The 27047-nt window shown below is 33.0% G+C and overlaps 1 protein-coding gene across 1 annotated transcript in view; it reads left to right on the top strand.

Annotated features, from left to right (window-relative positions):
* CAPZA2 (capping actin protein of muscle Z-line subunit alpha 2) overlaps nucleotides 1-27047 on the top strand; it is a 62395-nt gene that overhangs the window by 23390 nt on the left and 11958 nt on the right. The window contains exons 2-7 of the mRNA XM_037130733.2: nucleotides 4230-4293; nucleotides 8262-8313; nucleotides 15161-15224; nucleotides 20550-20756; nucleotides 21992-22071; nucleotides 26885-26963. Coding sequence (XP_036986628.1) covers nucleotides 4230-4293; nucleotides 8262-8313; nucleotides 15161-15224; nucleotides 20550-20756; nucleotides 21992-22071; nucleotides 26885-26963 — 546 coding nt within the window. The remainder of the gene's footprint in view (nucleotides 1-4229; nucleotides 4294-8261; nucleotides 8314-15160; nucleotides 15225-20549; nucleotides 20757-21991; nucleotides 22072-26884; nucleotides 26964-27047) is intronic.

Raw genomic sequence — 27047 nt, 5'->3', positions numbered from 1 at the left:
GATAAGCTAACATAACAATGCTAATTCTAAACAGTGTTTTTAATTTTTAGTTCCTTAGCCATAATAACTGCTTTCTTGTTATCTTCGCAAATAGTTGTTTGGGACAGTCCAAAGGTTATTTTGCCCAGTTTTAATATTCCAAAGGTTTGAGGCATAATACCTGCAAGGCAGTTCTATTTCTCTGGATGGCAGTTCCAGTTTCATCTTAAAGTGGCTCCATTTATTTAGTCGTTGGTAGATAGAGGATAGTCCTATTCTCTTAAAATGACTTGGAAGGTGTTCACTTCTGTTTTCTGGAATAAAATGTGTATAATTGTTATTTTTTTTTAATGTTAGGTGTAAAAAAACCCAGAGTTTTATTTGTTGGAAGGGTCTTAACAACAAATTCAACTTTTAAAATAGGTTTAGGACTATTCAAATGGTCTATTTCTTCTTGAGTGAACTTTGGTTTTTGTGTCTTTCAAGAAATTTGTGTTTCACTTATGTTATTAACATTTTAAATAACAAGAAAAATGTTATATTTGAGCAGTTGTTTGGTGGCTATACTGTTACATCCTGCCTTGTTCGGTTTTGGCTGGCTGGATTTTACTCATTCTACCAAAACTTTTATATCTGAGAAGCAGCATAATGTAAATAAAGTGTGTATATTCAGGAATCAGACTGACAGTTACCATATTTTGCCATGTATAACATGCACTTTTTTTGTCCAAACTTTTGAGGGCACAATTAGGGTGCACATTATACATAGGTGGTACTCGAAATACCTTGTATCTGTTTTTGTGTTTTATATTCATTACATAAAATTTCTTGTACCGTAATATGTTAAAAAATAAATGCTTAAATTTCTTTATAGGACAAAAAACAAGAATCTAAATAAATACAAAAATGAATTAAAAATTAAAACGAAAGATTTTTTCCTGAAAATTTGGACCAAAAACATGAATACACAGTATACCTGGGAGCGCACTATACACAGCAAAATACAGTACTTCTCCTGTTTCACATACTTCATCTAAAAGTGTGCAAATATAATAGTAACTACCTCATAGGGTTGTTGTGAAGAATATATGACATGATCCATGTTAAGGGGTTGGGAAGCACTAATTAGAGAATCCTAATTTTGTTAACATCCTCATCATTGTTAATTGCTCAGTACTATCCAACAGTATTAATTTTGCTTCAAACTTTTTAATGTTCCAGACTATAAAGGCTTTCATTTTTTTAATTAACATTTTCTAACCTCTTTAAGGCCTTGTCACATACATGGCCTCTAACTAGGAACATCTTCATTCTAGCCATATGTGCTCCTTTTTCATCTGTCTCTTCTGAAAACTTAGATTCATGCACATACACCGAACGTATATGAGGTCTGTCCAGAAGGTATCTAGCCATGTAATATAAAAAATAGAGACATTTTTGAAGAAGATATAAGATACAAGAAACATTGCACATAGGACAATGACACCTCAGTCCCCTTCAAAGTAGGCACCTTAAGACCTCACACAGTAGTCCCATTTGACATCAGCTGCCTCCTTGTATTTCCCTGAATCTCATTGATGGTCTGAAATCTCTTTAATTGCAAAGTAGTTTTTAGTTTTGGGAAAAGCCAGAAATTACAGGGTGCCAAATCTGGGCTATAAGGGGGCTGAGTCACCTGAGTGATTTGATGTTTCACCAAAAAACTCTATGAGACATGCATGAACAGGAGCACTGTTGTGATGAAGCTGCCAGTCACCATTTGCCCATAGCTTGGCCTTCTGATTCATCTGAATAGTTTCCATGGAGCAGTATTCAAGCTTAACACAAAATTTGATGCAGTTTCGTTGCTATACTTGCTCAGTCATTATGAATGTGATGGCCACACAGTACACATGCTCACACAAGGCATCTACTGCCCCCACTGACTAGTGCAGTGAAGTCATCATTGTCCACGCATGTGCATTTCAGTCCACTTTCCTTGGCTGCCAGGTTACATCAATGGTGGGGAAAACATTCTTGTTACTAACAATGGCTGGACTTCTTCTGGACCCTTGTATGTACAAAGCTAAATATTTTCTATTCTTACCATTTTTAATTCCCACATCAAATAAATCACAATGTTAGTAAAGTGGGAAATAAGAAAATAAGCCAAGGCTTTTGTTTTTGCCAAGGATGGTCCCTTAACTCTGCAAATACTTGAATGTGCATTAAAAAGTCACCTGGAAACCTTGTTTAAATAGTGTTTCCTGGCCTCATTTCCAGAGTCTAATTAAGTTGGTCAGGTAGGTACTCACGCATGCACATTTCAGACATAATCACTGGTGCTGCTGTTGCTGCTGCAGCAGCTTGTTCAAGGACTGCACCTTTAGGAACACTGTCTCATTTGAGTCAGAGGTGTCTGTGTAGTGATTGGAAAACTTATAAATGCTTAAGACTTCTCCACTCAACTGTAATATTGGGCATGTCATTTAACCTCTCAGATGTATTTTTGTTAGTGATTAATGATCTTTATCAAACATAGTCGTTATTCTGTTAAAATATGCCTGTCAGTATAACAGTTGATATTTTCTGTCTCACTTATGTTTCAGCTAAAGTTTCCTAAGATCCAGTCAGATCTAACCATTCTCCCCCTCTTCCTTTCTATATTTTTCGCTAATTTATGACTTTGTAAACACATAATTATATGTCATCTATATGATTTTTGGGTATAATTTTGTATCCTGCAACTTTATGGACTCTGTTCTAACTGGTGTCTGTGATCGCTTCTCTATTCTACCATTAAACAACTATACGTAAAAGACGCCACGTTATTGTAATGTCTTTTGTTTTATTGAATTTATTGGGGTGACATTGGTTAATAAAAATATGTAGGTCTCCAGAGTATATTTTTTAATGGAGTCTTTAGGGTTTTATCTGCAAATAGTGGTGGTTTTACTTACTCATTTCTAGTTTGGAGGTCTTTTATATCTTGTCTGATTGCTGTGGCTGGGGCTTCCAATGCTATGTGAACAAAAATGGTAAGACTGGTCATCGTGTTTGTCCTGCTCTCAAAGGGAATGCTTTCAGCTTCTTCCTTTGAGTATGATATTAGCTGTGGTCTTGTCATTTATTATGTTGAAGTATGTTCTTTCTATATCTGCTTTGTTGAGAATTGTAATCATAGGTGGATGTTGAATTTTGTCAAATACCTTTTCTGCATCTGTTGAGATAATCATATGTTTATCCTTCATTTTGTTAATATGTTGTGTCACAGTGATTTACAGATGTTGAGTCATCTGTGTTTACATGCCTGGAATAAATCCCACTTGATAATGGTGTAGGATCCTTTTAATGTTTTATTGAATTCTATTTGCTAATGTTTTGTTGAGGATTTTTACATCTATGATTACCGTGGATACGGGCCTGTGATTTTCTTTTCTCTTGGTGTCCTTGTCTGGTCCTTGTATCAGGCTAATACTGGCCATTTACAAATTTGAAAGAGTTTCCTCTCCTATTTTTTTTTGAAAGAGTTTGAGAAGGACTGGTATTAATTATTCTTAGAACATTTGGCAGAATTTACCAGTGAGGCTGTCTGGTCCTGAACTTTTTGTCTGTTGGAAGGTTCTTGGTTACTGATTTAATCTCCTTACTTGTTACTGGTTTGTTCAGATTTTCTGTTTCATTACGATTCAGTCTTGGCAGGTTTTGTGTTTTTAGGAATTACCAATTTCTTTTAGGTTGTCCAATTTGTTGGCTTATAGTTGTTCATAATAGTCTCTTATGATCATTTGTATTCTTGTATCATTTATAACAGTTCCGCTTTCATTTCTGATTTTACTTATAAATCTTCTCTTTTTTCTTGTTAAGTCTAGCTAAATGGTCTTGTCAATTTTGTTTATCTTTTCAAAAAAACCAGCTCTTAGTTTTCTTGATTTTCTCTATTGTCTCTGTATTATTTATTTCTGCTCTAGTATTTTATATTTCTTCTTCCGACTAACTGTAGGCTTCATTTGTTCTTTTTCTTCTTCAAGGTGTAAAGTTAGGTTGTTGATTACAGACATATATTTTATATTTCCCCTATACATTGTGATATAATAGTAAATGATTAAAACAATAATAAACTTTAGGTGTTTGAGTAAAGCATTGCTATCTTTACATGTTTCTTAAGCCATTTTCTATAAAAGTTCAAAAAAGTATAATTTTGCTTTTTTTTTTGCTATTTTTTTAGATGCCTATACAATGGAACATTTATATCTTCATTTCTATTTTAGGTACGTATTGCAGCAAAATTCATCATTCATGCCCCTCCTGGAGAATTTAATGAGGTGTTTAATGGTAAGTGTTTAATTCATAACACTAAGACTTGATACACCAATCACTCTTTAAAAGAGTAAATGATATAACCAAAATAACTAAGCTAAGGGGGAGTATGTAGAAGAAAACATGAAAATTTTTGTCAATCTGGATTTTGTAATGGGTAGAATATAATGTATTTGACATACATGGTAATTGTTTGAATAAATTAATCCTCTTAAAAGAAATGTTATTTTAAAAGACAAGAACTTTTTAATTTTAACTATTTTTTGGAATTGGGAAATTCATTTTTGTATTTTTTGTAAAGAAAAACATACTAGATTAATATGAACAGCCAAAAAGCGGGTAAGGGGACATCGTTTCATCATACTTAGATGACAGCGCATGTAAAAACATTTGTTATTTAAATTAGATCTCATATATTAGTTTATGGTATGCTTTTTTATAAACGTCACTGATGAAACATTTTTATAATTATTCACCTGTAGATCAAATTTTAAACTCTTGTATAAATTTACAGCAACTCCTGGTTGTTATAAAAACTGTTGCAACAGCTCCTCTTGAACACTAAGAATGATGCATTTGAAAGTCACCAGGAAATTGGCCTGTAGTGATCTTTTTTACAGAACTTTTCATAAGCATTTTTAAGAATAAGCTGCCACAAACACTTTAAATGTGCTATTTCTAATTCATGTATATTTGGCCTATACCATGTCTTAAATTAAAATGAACTTATATTGGGTTTTTCTATTTTTTAAAACATTCTAACCTGGGGTAAACTATTTAAACATGTTTATTAAAAAGTTTAATCAGTCATTTTTATTCATAGTGTAAGATAGTGATTTTTAACCAGTGTGCCACAAGAATTTTTAAAGCATGCAATACCTGATTACTTAGTGAGAGATGCTGACCTCTTTTCCTTAGATGGTCAAATGAAAAAAATGACAAGAGCCAACAAATAGTAGACAACTGGTGTGAATGAATCAAAATTATACCTATTTTGTCTAATCAGCAAAAAATACAATATATATTTTGGTGTGCCACAGAATTTTAGTAATTAGTTTATGTGTGCCGTGAGATGGAAAAGATTGAAAATCACTGGTGTAAGTTATAATGAATACTTGCCTCAAAAGAGATTGGGTTTAAGAAGCCAAAATTGTTCCATTAAAAATACCCTTGAAAATCTCTTAAATTATTCACAAACTATAATAATACATGACTTAGTTTATGCAGCACATGTGGTACTTCTTATGCATTTAAAATTTAACCACTTGTACACTTAGAGGAAGAATGGTAAATCTACATAGTAAAAAAATCTCTGGAAATTAAAATAATTTTGCCTTTTAGGATAGCTATAAAATCTGTAGTAGTGAATTTAGAAGTTGGGGAGGATTCAGAAGTATTTCTGTCTGTAGTTTTTAATTTGTTTTAATATTCAGCTTCTATAACCGAAATATACATTAATACATTTGATTGTTGGGGCATTAAAGAAGATGAAGAAGACAGACACTGTCTCCTCCTGAGGTTCAGAAGTAGGCATGTACAATAACTTAGTTAAGGGTTAAACTGCCCTAAAATCAATGGTCATCAGACTTCTGTACAACTCACAGAGCAAAGAGTAAATTATGATTCTAAGCAAGTTTTTCACTTTCTCTTTTTTCCCTGAATTAAATGCCCTACAAATTCGTAACTCAGACAGGGCCTAAAAGAATGTATGAGTCCTAGAAATTGCTTTTCTAAGTCTCATTGGAAATTCATATTGAATTGATTTGTGTGTGAGATACAGTAAATTTGGGCATTTTGGATGAGCCATTCAATAGGTCTGGGATGGATAGTGAGCTATGGAATAAAAGTGGAATATAAAATACTATAAAAGTTTTAACTGAGGGGCTATTTTAGAGTTAAAAAGTAATTAAATATTTGAGGGGGAAATGTCATATTAATTCAATTATTTTCATTCTATCTTAGTTGATAACATTGGTATTAGAATGATTTCAAGAGAAGCCACAGATTTTAGAATTATAGTTATAGAATCTTGTCAGTTCAATGGTTCTCAAATTCTGTTTCCTAGACCAGCTACATTAGAATCATTGAAACAGATTTTTGGTCTTTATTCTCAAAAACCAAATTGGTAGATCTGGGCTTTGACTCTGAAATATGCGCTTTTTTTTATTAAGCTACCCGCCCACTATTCTATAGCTTAGATTAGAACTACAGCCTAAAATCTCTTCTTTATGAGTAGTATTTTATTCAAATTCTCTGTTTCTTCCACTGTACTCTGTTTATGTTAAAAGCATGGTCTGTCCCAGCTAGTGTGACTCAGTGGATTGAGTGCCAGCCTGGAACCACGACCCAAGGGGTCGTGAATTTGATTCCCAGTCAGGGCATGTGCCTGGGTTGCAGGCTAGGTCCCCAGTAGGGGGCATGTGAGAGGCAACCACACATTGACATTTCTTTCCCTCTTTTTCTTACTTGCTTCCCCCCTCTCTAAAAATAAAGTAAAATCCTAAAAATAAAAACATGGTCTTATTTTTCAGAATAAAGCTATTTGATCAAATAGATTCTGCTTTTAAATTATTTTTTCATTTAAAACTGGAAAAGATACACTAGCCTGTAAATTTCACATTTAATGATTATGCTTTAAATATTGAAGATGAAAGAACAATATTAATCAAAGAAAATTTCCCCATTTGCTTTGTGAGGTGGAAATAACTATAATTGTTAATGTTTATGTTAAGCAGAAGCTTCCATTGTTTGAAGTCAGTTAATTTAAAAATCAAATTAGTGTAATTTAGTGGTTAGCAGAAGAGATTGTTTTTTAAATCAAGTCCTACTACTAAAAAGAGGTATGTGAATAGGAAATACGTTTCTTTTTGGAATAGCTTTGTTATTTTTGTAGAATTTACTCCATTGTAAAGTATCCCCCAAAAAACCCTAAAAATCATGCAAAATTATACCCTCTAGTTCTCCACTGTTTAAATGAAATTCTTCTAATGTCTCTCAATTTAGATAACACACATAACATTGCATAAATATGACAGTAATGTACATGTTGAGTTTCTCCCTTCCTGTTTGTTATAGTATGGATGTTTTTCATTGTTGTTAAATACATATCTATATTACTTTTAATGGCTACCCAATTTTACATTGTTTATAAGAACTATATAGTACATTTGTATATTATTAAACCAGTTTCTTAATGGGAGATACTTAGGTTACTTGTGTTATTTTTATTTAATGAAAAATTAGGATGCACTGTGGTGTGTACTTTATTATAGCAACAATGTAAAACAGCCAAGGTCATAGGAAAAATAATGAAAAAATATATGAAGATGAGTAGAAATTTGGTTGTTTTTGGTGAAATTGTGATTTTTTTCTTTATGATTTCCATAGTGCTTGAATTTTCTAATAAGAACTATTTTAAAGTTATGTTTTAATGATTAATAGACAAATGTCTATGTAATAATTAGGACAGAATTAAGAATTGATAACCACAATGAATTGCTGAATCAAATAAAGCACCTACCATATCAGAGTAAATATATTCATCTTCTTTTTGAGGACAGAAATGCATACTTCTGTACTCCATTCACAAGTGTTTCTTCATTAACCAATTTTCTGTAGGATGAGCTCATTCGAAACTCAGTATTGTCAAACTAGAGGCACTGTGATTAGTTTGCAGATCTTATCACACCATCTTTTTGCTGTAGCTTATCTTCAGTTTCTTTGGAGATACATTACAGTCTGCTTGCATATAAAATAACTTGTGTTTCTGTTTCATTTCCTCTTCTGTTTCCTAACAAATTTTTAAATTAATACCATGATATGTTTTTGTGCATGCTTTGGTTGTCAGAGTGATATTTTGATCTTGCTTACATCTTGGGCCAGGGGTCGGGGGTGTTAGAACGTGACCAAAATAACTGCATTTATTACATAGAAATTTCAAAAATAGAAAAATAGTAACATAGAAAACAATATTTGTTTTACAGATGTTCGGTTACTACTTAACAATGATAATCTTCTCAGGGAAGGAGCAGCCCAGTAAGTATTATATATTATTATATTAACATAATGAAAGTGAGTTAGGAAAAATGTTTTAAAAGTGGTTTTTAAGCACGGATCCCTGGAATAGATATTGGCACAAGTTCAACTATATAGAATCATACATATGCACTAGGCTAGAAGAGAAATTTTTATCAGAGAGAAATAAGGACATAATTATAACATGTGATTCTCTACTCATTGTATGTTTAGCAGTGGCTTTTATACACACTGCAACATTTTGGCTTTTGCAAAGTTGTATAAAATTATTTTAGAAACTTAGATATTTAAAATTATGATTTTACTTTTTATTTTGTTTGACCCTAAAAAGAATTTTGATGGTTATGAGATTTTATTCATCCACAAAAACATAACATAGTAATTGACACATAATTACTTACAAATATTTACCAGATTTGTGAGTGATTCAGAGAACTGAACAATTCTGAATCTCAATACATTATCTTTGAACTAAATGACCAGAATCATTACTTTGCCACAACTATCTTAGGATTTCAAAGAAATTACTAATTCTCTTTACACAGCCATCTTCCAAAATAAGACCTGAAGACCCATATCATAGGCTAACCAACTTTATTACTCACTTGAAAATGCTGAAATTGAACAGATTTTTAGGTGCCGTACAAAGAGTGTTTAGTATCTATTTAACTATTTTTATCCTATTTCACTATCCAACATGTGAAATCCTAACTAATGAAGGAAATTTGCTCTGATTCTGTATTTGTAGTATTTGAAGGCTTTATCAGTCTGATACTGCTTTTGATTAAATTTCTGTTGTTTTCAATAGCAGTTTATACTTACTTTTTTTTACTGTGGGAAAAATCTATATACATAAAGTTTATCTTTTTAAATTTTATTTTTCAGTTACAGTTGACATTATTATTTTGTTATAGTTTCAGGTGTACAGAGTAATGGTCAGTCACATAAGTCACAAAGTAATCCCTTTCATATTTTCCAAGACCTGCCTGGACACCATACATACTTATTACAATATTATTCACTATATTCTCTATCTTGTACTTTACACCTTCTTGACTATTTTGTAACTACCAGTAAAATTTATCTTTTTTATCACTTTCAGGTTTACAGTTCTCTCTCATTAAGTACATTCACATTGATTGTTGAATAATCATTACCACCATCTGTCTCCAGAACATTTTTCATTATCCCAAATCAAAACTCCTTACCATTAAACAATAATTTCCCATTCTCACCTCCCCCAAGCCCCTTGGCAACCACTATTCTATTTTCTGTATCTATGAATTTGACTTCTCCAGGCACCTTATAAGTGGAATCATACAGCATTTGTCATTTTGCAACTAGTTTATTCTACTTAATATAATGTCTTAAAGGTTTTGCCATGGTGTAGCATGTGTCAGAATTTCCTTTTTAATACCTAATGTGTATATTAGTATATCACATTTTGTTTATTCATCTATCACTGGAAACTTGTGTTGTTTCTACCCCTGTTAATTATTACATTAAAATGCTTTGTAGAAATCAGTTTACTTTGTACCTTTGACTTTGGCTGTTAGCTTCTGAGTAAATAGCTGCATACTCCTAAGTTTTATAAACTTTACTTAAATTATTTTGTATATTCAAGTAAAATTAATTTTCTTTCTAAAACTTCATAGCATGTTTACAAGTCTTATGAAAATAAAGAAATATACACTATTTATGAGCTTTTAATGTTCAAAATGAACTTTTCCTTTGATTTCTCTGTGATAAATTAATTTGTGGGCTGTTTCAGCTAGCTGTAAAAATTAGTAGGGTTTTTCTTTTTTTGGTTTGTTTGCTTTTTTAAGAAAATGAGAAACTTTACTTGTTGAAAGACAAGAGTTGTTCCCATGGCAGAATATGGTTTAATGAAGATCAGATAAATATTCATAATTATATAGTGGTATGAAATAGTCATATATTAGATTTAAAAGTATTGAAAATATTGAATTTTATTTGTCCAAAGAAGTATTTACCCAATTATGATTGTTACACTTAAATTAAATAACTTGGACTTATTCTGAAAAGCAGTTGGGATGTGAATTACAATTTTTCTTGTGTTGTATTATGAACCACATTTCAGGGACAGTAGTAGTTGGTCCATGTTTCAAAGGTATATGAAGTCTGCCCAGAAAGTATCCCGCCATGTAATTTGAAAAATAAGGGCACTTATTGAGGAAGATAATAAGAAACATTGTACATAGGACAGTGATGCCTCAGTCCCTTGAGAATAGGCACCTTGGGACCTCACATAGTTGTCCCAGTAGCCATCAGATGCCCTGTCATATTTTCCTGAATCTCATCCGCAGTCTGAAATTTCTTCTTCTTTCAAAGGAAATTTTAGTTTTGGGAAAAGCCAGAAGTCACAGGATGCCAAATATAGGCTGAAGGGGAATTGAATCACCTGAGTGTTTGGTGTATCCCCCCAAAACTGCACAAGCTGTGATGTGTGAGTGGGCGCATTGCCATGATGGAGCTGCCAGTCACCAGTTGTCCATAGCTGTGGCCTTCTGAATCATATGAATGGTTTCTATGGAGCAATATTCAAGCTTAACACAAAATTTGATGCAGATTCGTTGCTGTACTTGCTCAGTCATTTTGAATGTGACGGCCGCACAGTACACATGCTCACAACAAGACATCTACTGCCCCACTGACTAGTACAGTTCAAGGCATCTTTGTTCACATGTGTGCATTCCAGTCCACTCTCCTTGGCTACCAGGTTACATTGATGTCAGACAAACAGTTCTCATTATATTAATGCTTGGAATTTTTCCAGACAGGCCTCATATACATTGAAATACCTGATACTCTGATTTGTTAAAAAGAAATAACTCTGTGAGGAAATCAGTAACTTATAATAAAATGTTTTAAGATAAACCCAAGAGAAAAAAATTTAATCTTCAGTAGAAACTTCAGGTTTTCTCGCATGTTTTTATACTCTCTTAAATGATTGTTAACCAGTTGAACAAATTGAGAAAATATTGATGATTTTTGTTGATTTCGGTAGTATTCTTGGCACAGAATCTCTTAAAAGTAAATATTCATTTGAGTTAATTTTGTAGATACATAATGGTAACCATGAAGTGCAGAAATGTATAATACTATAAATCAGTGATTTTCAACCTTTTTCATTTCATGGCACATGTGAACTGAAATCCTGACAACAAAACTGGGTCGACTCATTATTTTATTATCATAATTTTGACTTATTCACACTGGATGGCATTTGTTGTGTTGGCTGTTGTCATTGTTTTTTATTTGACAGTCTAAAGGAAAAGAGGTCAGTGCCCCTGACTAAAGAGTCAGGTATTGCTTGTTTTAAAAGTTTTTGTAGCACACTGGATAAAAATTGCAGTCTTAAATCATCAATTGATTTTGGAATTATATCACTCTGGTTCACAGTGTCCTTTCTGTGAAATAATTTTAAAGTAAACATAGTAATATCCCCATTGTTCACTAAACTTGTTTCTGAGTTACTTTTTAAACATCCTCAAGCCTGGTTTCAAATTCAAAAGATAATTTATCACCTATCACTGAGGCTGCAAAACTACGTAAGCTTGAAAGGCATCACAAAACCATCTAGAATGTGTCCCAATGGCAGTTTCACCAGAGTAAATGGATAGCCATGGTTCCCTTCTTCAAATGCATTTTTTGATAGTGAATTTCTTTTGTACAGGTGCTTCTCTTTCTCACATAAATGTACTTCTTTTACTCCCTTTTCCTACCTTTTCCCTGTTGCTTTAACTCTTCTAATCATTTTTTTCTCTTTTTACCTTGTAAGACGGAAAAAACATTTAAGAGTGATTCCAATTGGACATCTTAACTAAATGACACAAACTCAATATGTTTTATAGTAAAATTAGACATATTGAAAAATTGGTATTCTCAGTTCTAACACACTTAGAAACATTCAGAAATAGCCTTTATTCAACAGACATGAATGCCAGACTTCACTGTGACGATGAAATAAATAAGGCTCTTAGAGGTTTTTTCAGTGGGGACTCAGATGTTCAATACCAGGCCAAAAGAAATAAAACATCATAACAAAGGTCATTGGAAGAAATTTTTAATTTCAATTTAGAGTTGGTTTTTGAGTTCAGTTTAAATCATGAATCGGATTTGAATAGTAAATAAGTGAAATGATGTGGCTAATCTGAAGGAAATACATGGTGAAAAGTGTAGAACGTGATTGGTGAATGACTAATAGTAAAGGATGTAAAAGTCTAGATACAGGAACAGGTGACTTAGAAATGAATGATTGGGCTACAGAACTCTACAAGGGCAGAGAAATAATTGTTTTACTATGTCTAATAGAGTGCTTTACACCTTAATATTTGCATAAGGGGAGGGTTAGGTGAGTGGGTAATGAACTGGAAGGGACTTTGGAAGTCATTTAGTCCAAACCCCTCTTCTTATAGTTGAGGTAAATGGGGGCCCATTGTAGCTAATAACAGGTTTTGAACATACATAGGTATTCTATATGCTGATTCCTAAGTTAGTGAGTACCTTTCTGAGTCTCCTGCATAGTTGTCACCTATTGGAACATTTAGGATAAAATGGTATCTATTTCGTAGTCATTGTCTCCTTTTCAGATTTCCTATTATTCACCTACTCCCAAGTTATAGAGAGATGGAGTTTGTTATTATGTATTGTAGAAGGCTTTGGACCAAATTATACAAATTTATTATTTAAACATGTCTTTTGCTGGAAAATTAATACTAAATTCTAAATGATTTAGAATACAGTTATGTACCACTTATCAAAAGACATTTTCTGAGATATGTGTCATTAGGCCATTTCATCATTGTACAAAAGTGTACTTACACAAGCCTAGACAGTATAGCCTACTACCCACCTGGGCTATGTGGTATAGCCTATTGCTCCTAGGCTACAAACCTGAGTGTACAACATATTATTAAACAAAACAACACAAGATTAAATCAAACACAAAAGAAAATGATGCAATCAAGAGATGTGATAATCCAGATGTGTGAGGCTGCTGGTATAACATGATGTGGGTTTTCATATAAGTAGAGGAGTATAATCTAAAATAATGATTAAAGGAATAGTATATAGTAAGTATGTAAATGAGTAATATGTTTATTATAACATATTATGTACTGTACATAAATATATGTTATGCTTTTATAAGACTCGAGCACAGTAGGTTTGTTTACACCAGCATCACTGCATTGCGTTAGACATCACTAGACAACAGGAAATTTTCTGCTCCATTATAACATGGAACTGTCATCTCATATATAATTCATCCTTGACTAAAACATCCTTACACAGTGCATGACTGTCCTTTTTTTAAATCTTAAACATACTTTTGAGATAAATTCATTTAAGGGTTATTTAGTGCCTGGCTGTGTTGAGGCTGTTGCCAGGAAAATTAGAGTTTTAATAAATTAAGACAATCAGAAGTGAATAAATATTCTTTCTCCATCCCCATTCATGCATTTCTGTAACTCCCCCCCCTTTTTTTCCAACATGCAGTGTCAGGAATTTGATGGCTCATAATTTAATTCTACTTTGCTATTTTTACATTTACTTGACTCCTGTTAACTCATCAATATTGCTTTGGTCAAACAAAACATTCCTTTCTAGAGTAGCTAATACCTGAAAATGCAGTGAATGTGCTGCCATCCAGAGTAATCTGAAAAATTTCCAAGTAGATTAGATTTGATATATTCCTAAATTTTAAAATTCTCAATACCTTTTCTGTTAAGTGGAAGAAAATTCTCAGATTATAGATTTAATAAAACACAGTGTGATCTTTATATATTTTTAGATAATTACTTGTACTAAGAGTTTTTCCTACTCTTATGTGTTATATAATTGCATAATACATTATTACTCAAGTGAGAATAGAGAAAGGCTTTATTCTTGAATTTATCTCATTACCATTTTCTAGTTCAAACTCAGCATTTCTGGTAGTGGTTGCTTCATTGCCCAATTTGTCATACATACTGCTGCCAGATTAATCTTTAGATGTAGTTCTACATTGTCCTTTCTCAGAAAACTGCTGTGACTACTTTTTGCCTCCCAAATGAAGAAATTATTCCATCATTCAGGCTTTTCAGGTCAATTCACTATATACAGCCAAACACCTGTGATGTGCCAGGCATTGAGCTTAGTGCTTTCTCTGATGTTGGGCCTAACCTATCTTTTCATATGTTTTGTTCATCCTGGTCCTTCTAATTGAAATATTCTTCCCCCCCCATCCCTCTAATTTCTGCAAGACCAGAGAGGCTACCCAGTATCTCAAGGCCATTTCTCAGTATCACATCCATTAGGAAATCACCCCTAATTCTCTTTCTTACCCTTCAGCAGAATGTACTTTTTAAAAATATATATTCTCCATGGTGCTTTTTGGTCAGTCTCTTATGTACTTTCTGTAGTACTACTTCATCTGTATTTATGTTTATCTGTTATCTTCTGTTCAACTGCATAAGCTCTTTGATCATAGGTTCAGTCTGATTACTCTTTGCTCTCACAGTACCTTCCTGGTTTCCTGGTAGGTACTATTTAGTATACTACCTGGTATACTAAATATATGCCTGAATAATTTGATATGAATTATTCAGAAGTCTAACCTATATTTTCAGAGTTTTTAATGAAAAGACTAATTATATTAGCTAATTTAATTTTCTTTTGCTAAACATTGAAAGCTGGATATCTTCATTTTAAAAGTATAAGATCAGTAATGGAGACTTACAGTTTTATTTAACTTGCTGTGTGACTTTAGTTGATAGATGAGTTGTTTGTGATTTTTAAGGATATTAAGTAAGTAATTTTAAGTAATTGCTCTTTTCTTTCTTAGTGCATTTGCACAGTATAACTTGGACCAGTTTACTCCAGTAAAAATTGAAGGTTATGAAGATCAGGTATGTTTCATATAAACACAGGATCTCGCTGTGTTTTTTGTTGTTGTTGTTTTTTTTTCATTTTTAATGGCTAATGTTACCCTGCAAGAATTTGAAGTGATGTAGTAAATGTTCTAAGATTTTAGAAAATAATTGCTTTAAACCTACTTGTTTTTTATAGAAAAAAATCAATCCTATATTAATCCAAAGTCTAGTATATATAGTAGTAAAATTTATACATAATTTGGTTGCTCTGGAATTCTACAGTTCTTCATGTGAATAACTTAGCATTTAATAATCATTATATCCTTTTTTTCTGAAGTGCAAGTTAGAATTGATAAGCTAAGAAAGGCCACAAAAGGTAACTAGCATTCTTTTTATTTTTTGGTTTAGAGTTGCTAATAATTGAACCATGATTGTATCAATTAATATTGTGCTTATGTGAAGAACAGTTTATATAAAACAACATTGCTGACTTACACAATAAAAGTGAGTATGTTGGTTCATAAACCACAGGGTCCAAAGGAACTAGTAAGTGGAACATAAGAGAGTGTAATGATTAGTTCTTAATGACTAATTATATTAAAGCTTATATTTGGCATTACTTATTTTTTAAAAATATTTAATTTATTTTTAGAGAGAGGAGGAGGGAAGGAGAGAGAGGGAGAGAAACATCAATCTGTGGTTGCCTCTCACATGGCCCCCACTGGGAACCTGGCCAGCAACCCAGGCATGTGCCCTGACTGGGAATCAAACCAGTGACCCTCTGGTTCACAGCCCGCACTCAATCCACTGAGCTATACCAGCCAGGGCACATTACTTATTATGTAATATGTAGTCTTATAGTTTCAGGGGGAAAAGAGAGGCTAGACATAACTGAATAGAAAACATAGCTTAAGTATAGAACTGTGCATGTGTATATACACACACATATAAAAAGCTATGCAGTATTTCATTTTATTAATCTCCTAAATTAATTTTTTCCCTGTAATGAGATTTTGGGGTTTTATTTTTATTTTTTAGTTTGTTTTTTAATGTTATAAACAGAGCTATATTGAACATCTTTGTACCTCCAGGCATATTGACTATTGTTTTCTTAAGGTAAATCACTAAAAAGTTTGTTGGGTCCAGGTATGCATCTTTTCAAAATGTTGGATAGCTCCCAAATTCATAAACCTAGCATAATTTTAATATTTAAATCTAATAAAGATAAAAGGCAAACTCTGCAGTAATCTTATATATGACTATAGGTTTTAAAACTTTTAAATAGAAATTAATAAATATAATTCAGGAAAATGAGGGGGAACCCCCTGCAAAAAAAAACCCAAATTATGTTCTGGAGGGCAGGCCCATTGTGGTATAGGCTTCCCCCACTAGGTGAGTGTTCTAGGGAACCCATCTGTATCAGCTGGTATTGTGTACTATCTGGTATTATTGTGAGAGGCTGCATTCGGCTTCAGCGAACTTTTTTTGAAGACTCTTTCAATAAGTTTGCCCATTTCATGATGGGTGATTTACAAGTGCACCTGCCCACACCATGTTGAGTGTTCAGTTTTGGGCCCAAAATGGCATGACCCCCATGCCCCACCTTCTCTATTCCCCTGATCTTGCCTGAGCAACCTTTTTTTTTTGTTTTTCTGGATGAAAAAGGTCAAAGGGAAACATTTTGCTGATGTGGAAGAGGTGAAACAAAAAACAGCAGAAGCACTAAGATGCATCGACATTGAGGAGTTCAAAACTGTTTTGAGCACTGGGGAAAAAGTCTTGATTAGGTGTATTGCATCAGCTAGAGAGTACTTTGAAGGTGACTGAAATTTAAACATGTAAGAATAAAATACAATTTTTTTAAAATAAATTTTTTTTTATTTTGGGTCCCTCCTTATATATTAAAAGAGTAATATGCCATGACTAAACAGAACTTATTTACTGGAATGGAAGAGAGGTTCCATGTGAGGCAATATATTGGTCTTTTTTTTTCCTCAGTGGTCCCAATTTAGCCTACTGGCCATTAGTTTGCATTTTGGGTCTGCATCTTAAACCTCTTTACTACATAATAAACTTTGTGAAAGGTTGTATACTTTAACTCTTTGTCACACTTGCTGATTATGTGTTGTTGATTCAGAATTTTCCAGCTCTTGGAAGGCACATATTTCTAGAGTCTGCATGGGTTTACAGCTCCCAGATACACTTATAACCCTGCTTTGGGGGGCTTATCTTTTTCCTCCCAGAACTGATGTTTGCAGAGTACATTATCACACATAACGGTTTAGTTTAAATGTTTTGTATACTAGAGCCAGTTCATACTTGTACTAAAAAGGTACTAAAATCCTTCCCAAAACAAACTACTGTCGTAGAGTCATTGCACACATATAAGGAATAATTTGTGCTTATTGGAGTTCTTTTAACAATCACATTTATAATCTCAAAGCCAATAGTTTTGCTTTCTGAACTGTGTTCACACAATGATAAATCAACCAGTGACTATTTATTGACCAACAAATCAAGGAGAAAAACCTTATGACATATCAATAGACAGTGTAAAGGACTTTGAAAAATCCAGCAGCTAGTTCATTACAAAAGCTCTTAAAATAAAATATGGACATATAAAAATATCTCTTAAATATAATAGATTATTTAACAAAAACCAAGAATAAATATCATAAACTACAAATAAATAATATTAGTTAAAATAGAAAATTGCTAATAAATGGAGATGTAGCAAATACAACAAGAGAATGAGAACTTTTAAGACTTTAGAAGAGAAAAACTCACAGGTGATATGATTTATATATTTGAAAATACTGGGAGATTTTAGTAAATTAACCACACCTCCAGAAACTACCAGGTTTAAAATAATTCCCTGAGGTGGCTGAATTTTAAGGTAAGTATTCAAAACTCATTAGGTTTCTTCTTTTATAGCAGGTATTTGAAACTAGAAATGCTTGGAGGGGCCTAGTTCCATTTTAAATAGTGGTAAAATTACACATTAGCCTGGGAATAATCTTGACAAGAAAAAAAATAGGTATATGGAAAAAATGGTTGTCTTCTTGAAACACAAAAAATAGGATCTGAACAGTGGAAAAGCACACCACATTTCATTTGAAGATAGAAAGTTACATTATTTGAAAAGTAAAATATGAATTTAATGCATTTTGATTATAGTACTGATAGTTCCCGTCCCCCCCCCATTGGTCAGAATTTTTATAAGGTTTACCTGAAAAAATAAATGTTTACGAAAAAAACAAAAAAGAAAAACAATAAGAATAGTGAAAGAGAATTAATTGCCTTACTAGCCATTGCCTTTATAACCAGTGTATGAGGTCTGTCTGAAAAAAGTCCAGCCATTGTTAATATAATGGGAATGGTTTGCACGATGTTGATGTAACCTGGCAGCCAAGGAGGATTGGAATGTGTGTACATGAACAATGATGACTTCACCGTACTAGTCAGTGGGGGCAGTAGGTGCTATTGAATGAGCATGTATATTGTGGAACCATCACATTCAAAATGAGTGAGTAGAGGAACAAATACACATCAAATTTTGCATTAAGCTTGAACATTCCTCCATGGAAACTATTTAGATGATTCAGAAGGCCACAGCTATGGGCAAATGGTGATTGGCAGCCTCATTACAACTCTCCTATTCATGCATCATGTCTCCAGAGTTTTTTGGCAAAGCATCAAATCACCCAGGTTACTCAGCCCCCCTGTAGCTCAGATTTGGTACCCTATGATTTCTGGCTTTTCCCCAAACTAAAATCACCTTTAAAAAATTAGATTTCAAACCATTGGTGAGATTTTTGAAAATACAATGAGGCAGCCAACAGTGATTGGTAGAACTGTGTGAGTCCCAAGGTGCCTACTTTAAAGGGGACTGAGGTATCATTGTCCTGTGTACAGTGTTTCTTGTATCTTGTATCTTCTTCAATAAATGTCTCTATTTTTCATATAACATGTCTGGATACCTTCTGAACAGATCCTGTATACTTAAATAAGGGTGGTTTTTATAGAGTAGACAAATCAGCATATTTAGTCCCAAAATACATGAAAATTTTTATGCATGGCAAGCTTATAATTTAAACAGACATATAATAAAAGGTTTTTTTAATTTTTAATTGACTTTTAGAGAGAGAGAAAAACATTTATCTGTTGTTACACTGATTTATGCATTCATTGATTAATTCTTTTACATGCCCAGACTAGAGATTGAAACTTCAACTTTAGCATATCAGGATGATGCTCTAACTACCTGAGCTACCTGGCCACAGCTAATAAAAGATAGTGGTACAACTGGTTTCTATCAAGAAAAAGTTAAGTTTATCCTCTGTCTCATACAACATAGAGAAATAAATTTCAGGTGGATTAAAAATTTATAAAATCAACCAAAATTTTAGAAAACAGCCCTGGCTGGTGTGGCTCAATGTGTTGAGCATTGGCCTCTGAACCAAAAGTTTGCTGGGTTCAATTCCCCATCCAGGCACATGCATAAGTGGCAAGCCAGGACCCCAGTGGGGTATGACAGAGGCAACCAACCAATCAGTGTTTCTCTCACACATCAATGTTTCTCTCCCTCTCTTTGTCCCTCTCTTCCTCTCCCTCTCTAAAAAAAAATAATAAAAAAATTAAAAGTTAAGTAAAATAAATAAACAAATAAAAACATGTACGAGATAGGGGCAGGAGACCATCTTAAATAAGACTGGAAACCCAGAAACTATAAAAGATGTATATTTTGCTAATAGTAATCATTTTAACTGTAGAATTAAATACTTTAAATAAAGCACTCCTTAAATTAACAATAAAAAATAAACAGTAGAAAAATATTAAAGAATATTTGTAGGATTATTGACTGAAAGAAATTTAAAAGGGTACATTCTTTGTTTTTATGATCTACATCAGACAGTGGGGAAGTTCTGTCATAGTGGAGAGAGTTAAAAGGAAAGAAGAGGGTAATTTGAAAAATAAAATTTTAAAAGCACAAAATGTTGAATTTATGCATGTAATGTAAATGTACTTAAATGAATAAGTTACATTTCAAAAACTTGGGAAGTCACTGAAAATAACTGTCAGTGATTAGCTTATAAAAACAGAGGGAGGCACTTCACAGTGGTGAAGTTGTGGCCCCAGCAGCAGTGTAGGACACACCAAAAAAGATCAAGCTGAATGATAGTAGTCTCATTGTCTGTATAGTCTACTCATTTGAAGATTGTAGTTATGCCTTATGTTGAACCAGTTGTTTGAAGTAGGCTTATTTTTCGTTTTAAGTAGAAAGTTCAAGTGGATGTATATTAATATATGTATCAGTATTTAAATGCTATTTTAAATACTTTTTCCCCAAAACAATTGAAGGTATTAATAACAGAACATGGTGACGTGGGAAATGGAAAGTTTTTGGATCCAAAAAACAGAATCTGTTTCAAATTTGATCACTTAAGAAAGGAAGCAACAGACCCAAGACCATATGAAGCAGAGAATGCAATTGAATCATGGAGAACTTCAGTAGAAACTGCCCTACGAGCTTACGTAAAAGAACATTATCCAAATGGGGTCTGCACTGTAAGTCATCAGTGTGTACCTTTTTCTTCTACCTTATGTAAATACTACAGTGTTTTTATGATCTGAAATTAACAGTAACTTGCAGAACTGACATTTTGTGTCTCAGTAAATATTTTTTTAAATGTTTTATTTCTTATTTCTTTCATATTCGTTCATAAGTTTAAGCTATTTTTTTTCAGGATGAAATATATTAGAAACTATGAGGGCTTTCTTTTTTCTTTCATAAGATTGTTTGCCCTCAGATAGGCTTTTTAGTCCCCCACAGTTTGTCTCTGCTTCTATGATCTCCGTAGCTGGAGTAATCCTTTGAAATGCCAATCAGATCCTGAAAATCTCCTGCTTAAAATCTTCACCGATACACCATTGCACTTAAATATAGAAACTAGGCTTTTGAACATGGCCTTCAAGGCCCTATGGACCTGGCCTTTGCCTACCTCTCCAACCTAAGGTGACCATTTATACCTGCTGTCCCATCATAATTGTTAATATTACCAAAAGAACTCTATTTTACTCAGAAGTTTCCTAGTTAAAACAAAAATGCATATGGTACTCTTTAAGTATCTACTTTTCAGTAATTATTTGAAAAATAGAGCCACACAGCCTGTAATACCTTGTAAGTTCTTTGAATTATAACTTTGTTGATTAGGATTATTTTGAAAGAATAACTCAAAAAATATGGTGATTAGGTTGAGTTGGAGTGTCCTTATCTGTTGCTGGGGGATTGAAAGGCACAATTTAATCATTACTTTTAAAACAGTAGGCAGGAGATAAAATAACATCGTCATAGCATCATAGGCATTTTCTTAACAACCTTTCTTAGTTATAAGTAAATTGACTTTATCCAGATGCCTTTTTAAATGACCAGAGAAATTGCAATTCCAAAGATTGTGAAATAAACAAAGATAATGACAATCTAGGTCCAGTTTTTATTTGTGTGGAAACAGCCAGATTGGTGTCTATATATTTATTTCTCATGATACTGGTATTTGGAATGAGAAATACGGTATTATAGAATGTTTGTGACTACTTTTAGAGTACAATCAGTTTTACTCAGTAAATTGTATTTTATTTTGAGTTCTTTTATGATCAAGCAAGAATCTGTGATTAAATGTACATATTTGAGTATTATATGTTCCTGCTAAAGTGCTTATAATTTTCAGTATTTTGTGGATGTTTGAAGTTGGACTTTCTGTGGCCTTAAATTCACTCTTATGTTTGTTTTCTTTACTGTCAAGGTATATGGTAAAAAAATAGATGGACAGCAAACCATTATTGCATGCATAGAAAGCCATCAGTTCCAAGCAAAAAATTTTTGGTAAGTTAAAATTTTTGTGTATTGGGGACTTTTGACATGGTTTATATTTTTGTAAAAGATTCTTGCCCTATCCCTTCTTTGCGTGTGATTGACTAAGAGCAATCTAAACATAATATAAAACTTCAGCCTTTTTATGACCCAGAGATTTCACTTCTGCATATCTGAAGAAATCCAAAATACTGATTGGAAAAAAATATATGTACCTCTTTGTTCATTGTAGTTATTTACAATAGCCAAGATATAGAAGTCCCCCAAGTGCTCATCAGTATATGAATGGATTAAAAAGGTGTGGTACATATATACAATGGAACATTATTCAGCCATAAAAAAGAATGAAGTCTTACCATATGTGACAGCATGGGTGGACCAGGAGGATATATTATGCTCAGCACAATTAGGTAAAAAATATGAGGAGGTCCCCCCCATAAAAAATGGGAACTATCATCTGGAGGGCAGGCCCCTTGTACAGGGACCCATCTGTGTCAGTGTACCAGCTGGGGTTGTGAGAGGCTATATTTGGCTACAGTGAGATTTTTTTTTGAAGACTCTTTTAACACATTTGGCCATTTCGTGAAGGGTGATTTATGAGTGTACCTGCCCTTGCTGTGCTGTGTGTTCAGCAGTTTTTGACCAAAAACACCATGATAACCCCCCTGCCTCATTCTCCCTATTCACTCGATCTTTCTCTGAGCAACTGTGTTTTGTCTCCCCTGATGGAAAAAAAAGTCCTCAAAAGGAACCATTTTGTTGATATGTGGAAGAGGTGAAACAAATAACAGCAGAGGCACTAAAAGGCATCAAAATTGATGAGTTCAAAACCTGTTCTAAGCAGTGGAAAAAAAGTCTCAGTAGGAGTATTGCATCAAATGAAGAGTACTTTGAAGGTGGCTGAAGTTTAAACACGGATAAATACATAATGTTTTATAAATAAACTCTGGGGTTTGTTTGGGTCCACCCTCATACCATATATGATTTCACTTATTTGTGAAACTTACAGAGAAAACATGGAACAAACAAAATTAAAACAGACTCATGGACACAGAAAGTTAATTGGTGGTTGCCAGAATGGAAGGGTATTGAAGGACTGGATGAAAGAGGTGAAGGGAGTTAAGAGGTACAAATTTGTAGTTACAAAGTAGTCAGGGGGATGTAAGTAAAGCATAGGGTATACAGTCAATAATATTTTAATAACTATATGGTGCCAGTTGGCATACTGGAAATATCAAGAGGAATACACTGTATATAAAGTATATGATTGTCCAACCACTGAGCTGTATACTTGAAACCCATACAAAATAAATTGCGGGTAGGGATCTTCAGTCTTTTGATACAAGAACAGTATCTGCTTTATAATCAGCCTATTTATTTAAAGGTAACAGTAAATCCATTCACACTCAATGAAAAGAGCATGGGAAGAGTGTTGGGTGTTTTTAGAGACTAGCAAGCAGCATCCTAAGGGAACACGTATGCCTGCAAGCAGACCAGTGGGAGGCCCATATGCTCATCCTGAAAAGGAGTTGTTTCTTGAGTGAGACATACATGAGGGGTGAGAACAGAGGTAATTATAGAGTGAATATTTATGATTCTTTTTGTGAACTTTAGGGGCGCTGAATTAGATAATTTTTATGTGGATTGCCTTGTGCCTGGTTAGCCAATGTGAGGGAGTAATGACATACTTTATTACGCAATGAGGCATATTACAATCATACCTTACAAGTTGTAGACAAGTCAGTCAATTATTCCTTAGAAAAGTCTAGTCCCCCAAAGCACTGGCTTGCCCTGTTAATCTTTGATATCTAACAAGTTATTAGGCCTTTTTATTTTTAGACAAGACTGTTCCTGAGGTATCTTCTCTTAAAAAATTGTGAGGTTCTCCAAGACTTTATAACTTCAGAATGAAATGAAATCCTTACCTTTGTATACCCCTTTTTAGTTAATACATGCTGTGGTTATCAGAGTAAGCGTGGTCATGATATTTAGTTTTTAGTATATTAGTCTTTGACTTGTTAGCCAGGTTGGTTGGTTGTGCTCCTGAGGTATCAGTAACCCCTGTGGACCACTTAGGTCTGTGGTCCAAGCTTGCTTCATTACTTAACCATCTCAAATAAATGCAAGGTTACAATGTTAAACAGGAACATTTGGAAGAATGCAGATACATTATCACTGAGGGGAAATCAACTTCATATGTAAACATAGGTGTTAATGACAAGCTACAGTCACTTAAAGATTATGGTGTACAAAGTTACTTTTATTGACTTAATGTAAAGGTGATTTCTTCATTTTAGGCTTAAAAACTTGTACCATTAATCTACCAGTATACTAAAGAAATAAATTTGTACTAAATCATTATTAATTTATACTCTTTGTGCCAGGATATATATAATAAAATCAATCTTATTGAAATCATACTACTTAAGGGAAAATTCTTGTTACTAAGTTTTACCTTAAAGTATACCGGAGATACTATAGTAAATTGACTACAGTATTTTGCCATGTGTAATGCACTCCCTTATCTAATGTGCATCCATGTTTTTTGCCCAAACTTTTAGGAAAAAAATTTGTCATTTTAATTTTTTAATTCAACTTTTTATTTAGTATTTAGAAACAAAACCAATTATTGTATTCTCAGGTATTATTTTGCCTATGGATATCATTATTGCTTCCTAGAGTTATGCTTTTAATGCATAAGTGTAAATAAAAATTAAAAGCATTTATGTAAATACAGAATTAGTTCTACCCATGTATATAATGAGCATCCTTATTTTAAAATTTGGGCCAAAATTGCACATTATACACAGCAAAATACAGTAATTAATTTTAAAAATATAATTTATTTGAGTTTTACCATATGTAAAATGAAGAGAATGTCTGTTCTTGAGTTTTCTGTTCTCATTATTTCACTTTGCATATTTGAATTTTTTTTTCCTAAACTACCACTCTGAATATTACATCATTGAAGTTAAAAATGATTTCCATTTCCACTTTTTGGAAAAGAGAAAATTTATGATACTCCAAAATGCTAAGTATACATATCACAGTGATCTCAGTAAAACAATAAAATCTAAATATTTTGGTAATAGAAATACACTTTAATTCACCAATAGTAGAGAGAACAAAAACCAGAAAAAAACTAGTCATGGATGTTCTGTAGATTTCACTAGGGACAGTCTCTTCTTGGTCTCTATGATTTCCCTAATGTCTAGTTGTATTGGAGACTTAATAAAGGCTTTTTGAATGAAAACATTTGTAATTACAGTGTTAATTGAAGGGAAGAGAAGAATATAATGAAAGGCTAGGAATCTCGACTGCTTACAATATTGATGAAAGGGTACTATCTGCTCGGCATCATTTACCAATACTATATAATCATGTCTGTGGAACGTCCTTTGAAATAGTTCTCAGTATTGGCAAGTGTGGCCCAGTCAGTTGGAGCACTGACCCATAAACCAAAAGATTGTGGGTTCTATTCCAGTCAGGGCACATGCTTTGGCTGTGATTCAATCCCTGGTAAGGGCACTGTGGGAGGCAACCCATTGATGTTTCTCTCCCTCTCTTCCTCCTTTCCCCTCTCTAAAATCAATAAGCACATTCTCAGGTGAGGATAACAAATAAATAGATAGATACATAGATAGATAGATAAATAAATAAATAATAAATTAACAAAAAATGAAATAGTTCTCAAATTGGTCCCATTGCTTGATTTGGAATTTACTCCTTTTCACAATCAGTGATATATGCATATTGTCATAATAAATCAGAACTCTACATGCCTAGAACTCATTAGTGCTTGATACTAATACCTAAATGAAAGGAATAACTTCTTCTGGAATCATGAAATAAAATGAAGGGACCTAGATTCCACCTGAGTTTCTGTGGATAATTTTGGATGAGTCTCTAAAAGTCAAGATATGTTACATAGTTCTCTTTTATTTTGTACAACATATACATTGTTCTAATAATAGCACTCTTCAAATGTTAAGTGTTAAGTTTAGGTATTAGTGTCATCATTCTACAGATTTTCATGATTGGCTCAACTGTAAGAATATTGAAAAGAACCCATACATAATTTTATACCAAAGCCAGTGTAGTGCTCTATTAGCCCTGTGATTATTTTAGGAATATATACTGTTCAGAAAAAAGTTAAGAGTTACAGATTTGCATATTAGAATATCTTTAGCATGCAGAGAGCAAATAAAGATCAAAAGTAAAGGAGTTGCTATGAAAAGGCCATTAATAAAAAAAGGATAAATTCAATTCATTTTGTGGGAGACAAAATGACTAACATACCTGTTGCTTGTTTGTAACACCACAATTTCCTACCATAATGAATATTTATTAATTTGTATACTGAAAATTATTTCAAGAAGTAGGAAGAGGATGTGCCTTTTAAGTGAAAATTTTAAATCTAACATTAGAAAAGGTGGTGGGCAGGGAATCTGATGCTTATAATTCTTTATAGCTCTTCTCTTTCCAAACTTCAAAATCTTAAGAATGTCATTGTACTATCCATCTTTTTAAATTATTTGGTACTTGTATTACTCAGTGGATGTTAAACTATATTGACTGTATTTGCAAAAGCCCCTGATAATCTGAATGTTTATTCATTTTATTCTTAATTAAAATATAAGTGAGTCAATTGAAGAAGTAGCTTAAAGTTTTTCTCTAAAAGTATCACATATTTTAGTATAATGAATGCCCATCATCCATCCCCAAGATTTTCTCTTACTGTACCATTAAATTTAAATCTGGAACTTAAAATTTTTATTCACATTATTTTCCCTACCCATTTACAGCTGCTGTTTTTATTTTTAAGGAATGGGCGTTGGAGGTCAGAGTGGAAGTTTACAATCACTCCTTCAACTGCTCAGGTGGTTGGCATTTTGAAAATTCAGGTATGAAATAAAAAGAATTTGTTTATTGATCTTTTAATGATCCTGAATAGAAAAATAACTGATTCATAAGTTTACATTTTCATG

This window comes from Artibeus jamaicensis, unplaced genomic scaffold (assembly GCF_021234435.1).
Source record: "Artibeus jamaicensis isolate MK-2021 breed Jamaican fruit bat unplaced genomic scaffold, CSHL_Jam_final contig_311, whole genome shotgun sequence".
NCBI lineage: Eukaryota > Metazoa > Chordata > Mammalia > Chiroptera > Phyllostomidae > Artibeus > Artibeus jamaicensis.
The sequence above is the reverse complement of the archived record's forward strand: the minus strand, read 5'-3'. Positions and strand labels throughout refer to the sequence as shown.